At 43.1% G+C, this 3,235-nt stretch overlaps 1 protein-coding gene across 1 annotated transcript in view; it reads right to left on the bottom strand.

The window, feature by feature from the left end:
- Window positions 1-234: 234 nt before the first annotated feature.
- LOC118418590 (uncharacterized protein KIAA0895-like) overlaps window positions 235-3,235 on the bottom strand; it is a 12,477-nt gene continuing 9,476 nt past the window's right edge. The window contains exons 4-5 of the mRNA XM_035824584.1: window positions 2,432-2,737; window positions 235-588 (exon numbers count right to left, since the gene is read on the bottom strand). Of these exons, the coding sequence (XP_035680477.1) occupies window positions 344-588; window positions 2,432-2,737 (551 nt within the window). The 3' untranslated portion in view covers window positions 235-343. The remainder of the gene's footprint in view (window positions 589-2,431; window positions 2,738-3,235) is intronic.

Raw genomic sequence — 3,235 nt, 5'->3', positions numbered from 1 at the left:
AGGTGAAGAAACTTGATTCCGAACAGGATTACTTTCTCAGGGGAGTGAAAGAGGCTATCTACATCAGAGCCCATGAACCTTCCCTCAACCGAGACGGGGGCCGATACCGACTGTCAAGCACCTTTGACCCTTTACTGACGTCACACTTCCGTTCCGGAAGTGCGACTTAGGTTTTGGGTCATTACAACTTGAGAAGGATCAGAGGACTGATCGAAAGCTTGCTGGTAAGCGCTTTATTTTGTGTACGGATATAAAGTCTTAAAAAATTGTATGATAATGATGATCTGTTGCACAACGCAAGTCGCCTTAACAGGCTATTCTATTGTATATTGACTGTCAGGTCTTACAGTTGATCATCAGAAAGTCCGTTAGCCATGACTATGTAGTCTAACAGTTTTCTATACTGATCCAGGTTGTCCATGAAGCTGGGTATTCGAGTCCCATCGGTCTGCATGTGCTCCTGAAGTCTCCCTAAGTCCTGCCAGGATACTTTACCCATGCGCATCAACTTGTGGAAGTCGATATCTTTTCTGTACCTCAGGATTTCCAGGGCGCCTTCCAGGTACACTTGGTCTTTACAGAAACCACCTTTTTGTCAAAAACAAAAAATGTGCAAAAGTTTTAGCAATGCATCAAATTGACGCACTCATACTAGAGTCTACTAACTCTTGGGAGCTATGGCGTAAAACGGAGAGTAGAGCAAAACTAGATAACATGTCGACCTATCGTTCGGCCCTATTGTTGTACATTGCTCGTTATTTGAACTCTAGCGTTAGTCCATGTTTTGAGGACGACTCTTCTGTATTTTCATCTACCACGAAGTTTGTATAGATTAGTTTAGGTGACTTGATCTTGACACAAAAAGTTACTCAAGTTTGGTTTACCCTGCTTCCGTTCTTTCTGTATCATGCATCACTAAAAAGCTTGTATGATTTCCTTACCTATGATATCAAACTCATTATCATTGTAAACTCATTGACGAATACCAGTCTTGCTTATACCCCTGTCACATTATCCACCATCTTCGGGCGTATCGATGGAAGATCGGCCATATTTAAGATATCGACAGAGGGTTGCGCGTATTTTTCACCTGAATACCGTACCTGTCACATATAAGCGATACTTTGTACCTTGTACAATTGTTGTGCAATAAAGTTATAATTATAAGCGAGGCTCGGGCGATTGCCGCAGAATCGTCGTCCGATTGATTTTCTCCAATTGTGACAGGGGTATAGGAGCTACCCATTTTTATGAAGGCCCTTTTTCCAAGTCTTAACTATAGGTTTCAATGGGATAATTGACAAAGATCAAAGTCCATTTTCTACCAAAAGCAAGAGGGAAATAAAGTTACTAAGGCTACAAGTTGTCAAACAAGTATCCAGAAACACATTGCAAAAGTAATATTCAAGCTGAACCAAATATTTCGAGCTGCCAAGTTGAAGTCTGTCCAATGGTTGTTCGCATTATAATGTGTTACACCTGGCTGTAATTTAATTAGAGGGCACTCGGGGGGTTAATGCTTTATAATGCAACTTCTCCCTTGTGCAGGTTCAATGTCAAGTGACCGATACAGTTACGTTTTGTGATTCAGAAAAATATTACTAGCAGAACTGGAACACTCTCCTCTGGAGTACAGTATGGCTTTATCGTCCTATCCGAGGCTTTGAAATCGGGTGTGTTGTAGTCTTAAGTATTTAGGGGGTTATGTCGATTCAGGGAGGTATATGAAGGATAGGATTGCGCAAGCTTCTCTCCATTCTCTACAAATGATATGGAAATATCCTATCAGCAAGCAAACAAAAACTAAAGACACTTAAGTGTACCAAGACCATTCTACTTTACAGTTTCGAGTCATGGGCCATGAGTGAAGCCCAGTATAAGAAAACTGGACGGTACTTACACGAAAATGTTAAGAATGGTTTACAATGTATCATAGAGAAACCATCTAACAAACAGGCAACTCTACTGTTCTCTCCCAGCTATTTCATCTGCAGTGAGTCAGCCCCGGCTCGCCCCGGCAGGGCATGTTGTCCGCGGTAAGGAACCTGCAGGGAGACTGATGGCCTGGGTACCCGAGGGGAGACGCGGAGTGGGCCGACCGCCGATTACGTTAATGTCAATGATCGAAAGAGACATTGGTCTCTCAGGGACTGTTGTAATGACAGCCATGAAGTACGGCTGAAGACGTACCGGAAAATACTTGATCTCATGTACCTCACCGAAACGAAGTTCCGGATTTATGAAGATGACGTTTATTTCAGGTGTTTTTACCATGTAACTTAACTCAGTTTATATTATGTACGAAACACTATTCAAAGGCAGGTGATTACATAGTTTTCATAGCGTGAATAAGAAAGTGAGAGTGGGAAACACAGGAAATCTAAATGGTCGACCATTATGATAGAAACACGTGATGATTAAAGTCGCTTACCCGGCAAGGAAGTGTCTACCTGTCCCCGTTTGGCCCTGAGCACATAGTCCCACCGTACATACGGATCCCGCACAAACCTACCCAGGTCTTTGAACAGGTTGGAGAAAGACATCTGAGAAGCCCTGTACGCTGTGTAGTATAGAAGAGCAGCCCGCCACAGGAACGGGTGACGGCGGTACAGGACGCTGTGCAGACTGGCCAGGCCCTCCTCGGTAGGGTTGACGCTGAGAAGGCCGTATTGACGCCGACCCTTCCCACCATGCCATGGCTGGAGTCTGTTGTTATAACTCCGGAGGTAATGCGTGCCTTCAAGGAAAAAATACTCACTTTTAGACATAGAAGATGTAAACTGGCATGTGTCTTTCAGGCACTGTGTTTGTAGACATCTTCCAAGACGTCGTAGTAGTATTTAGTATATAGTTTGGATGTTGTCATATGCAGAGCAGGGGATACAATTGTAGTACGTTCTAGGCATAATTTTAATGTGTTATATATCAATAGAAAGCGTGTGTGATTTCCTTTCATATGGTATCAAACTCCTTATGGCTATAAATTCTAGAAACGAGCACCAGGGCCACTTACGTCAGTGGGTCACGAAAAAAAAGTGCCCAAATTTCAATTTTTGTGTTCAACTCTGTATCATCCTGCTGGTATGGGTGTGGGTGTCAAGGAATCAATTTATCCTTTTTTCACGTAATCTTTGGTATACAGAGCATCCAAGTTCATCTTTAATATCTGATAAGAGTATATGTGCCCTTTTGGCTCGTTCGCGCTCCGATCGAGGTGTGGAGGCGGCAAGGAGAA

Source organism: Branchiostoma floridae, chromosome 6, assembly GCF_000003815.2.
Source record: "Branchiostoma floridae strain S238N-H82 chromosome 6, Bfl_VNyyK, whole genome shotgun sequence".
Taxonomy (NCBI): Eukaryota; Metazoa; Chordata; class Leptocardii; order Amphioxiformes; family Branchiostomatidae; genus Branchiostoma; species Branchiostoma floridae.
This window is presented reverse-complemented; position numbering and strand designations above follow the sequence as displayed.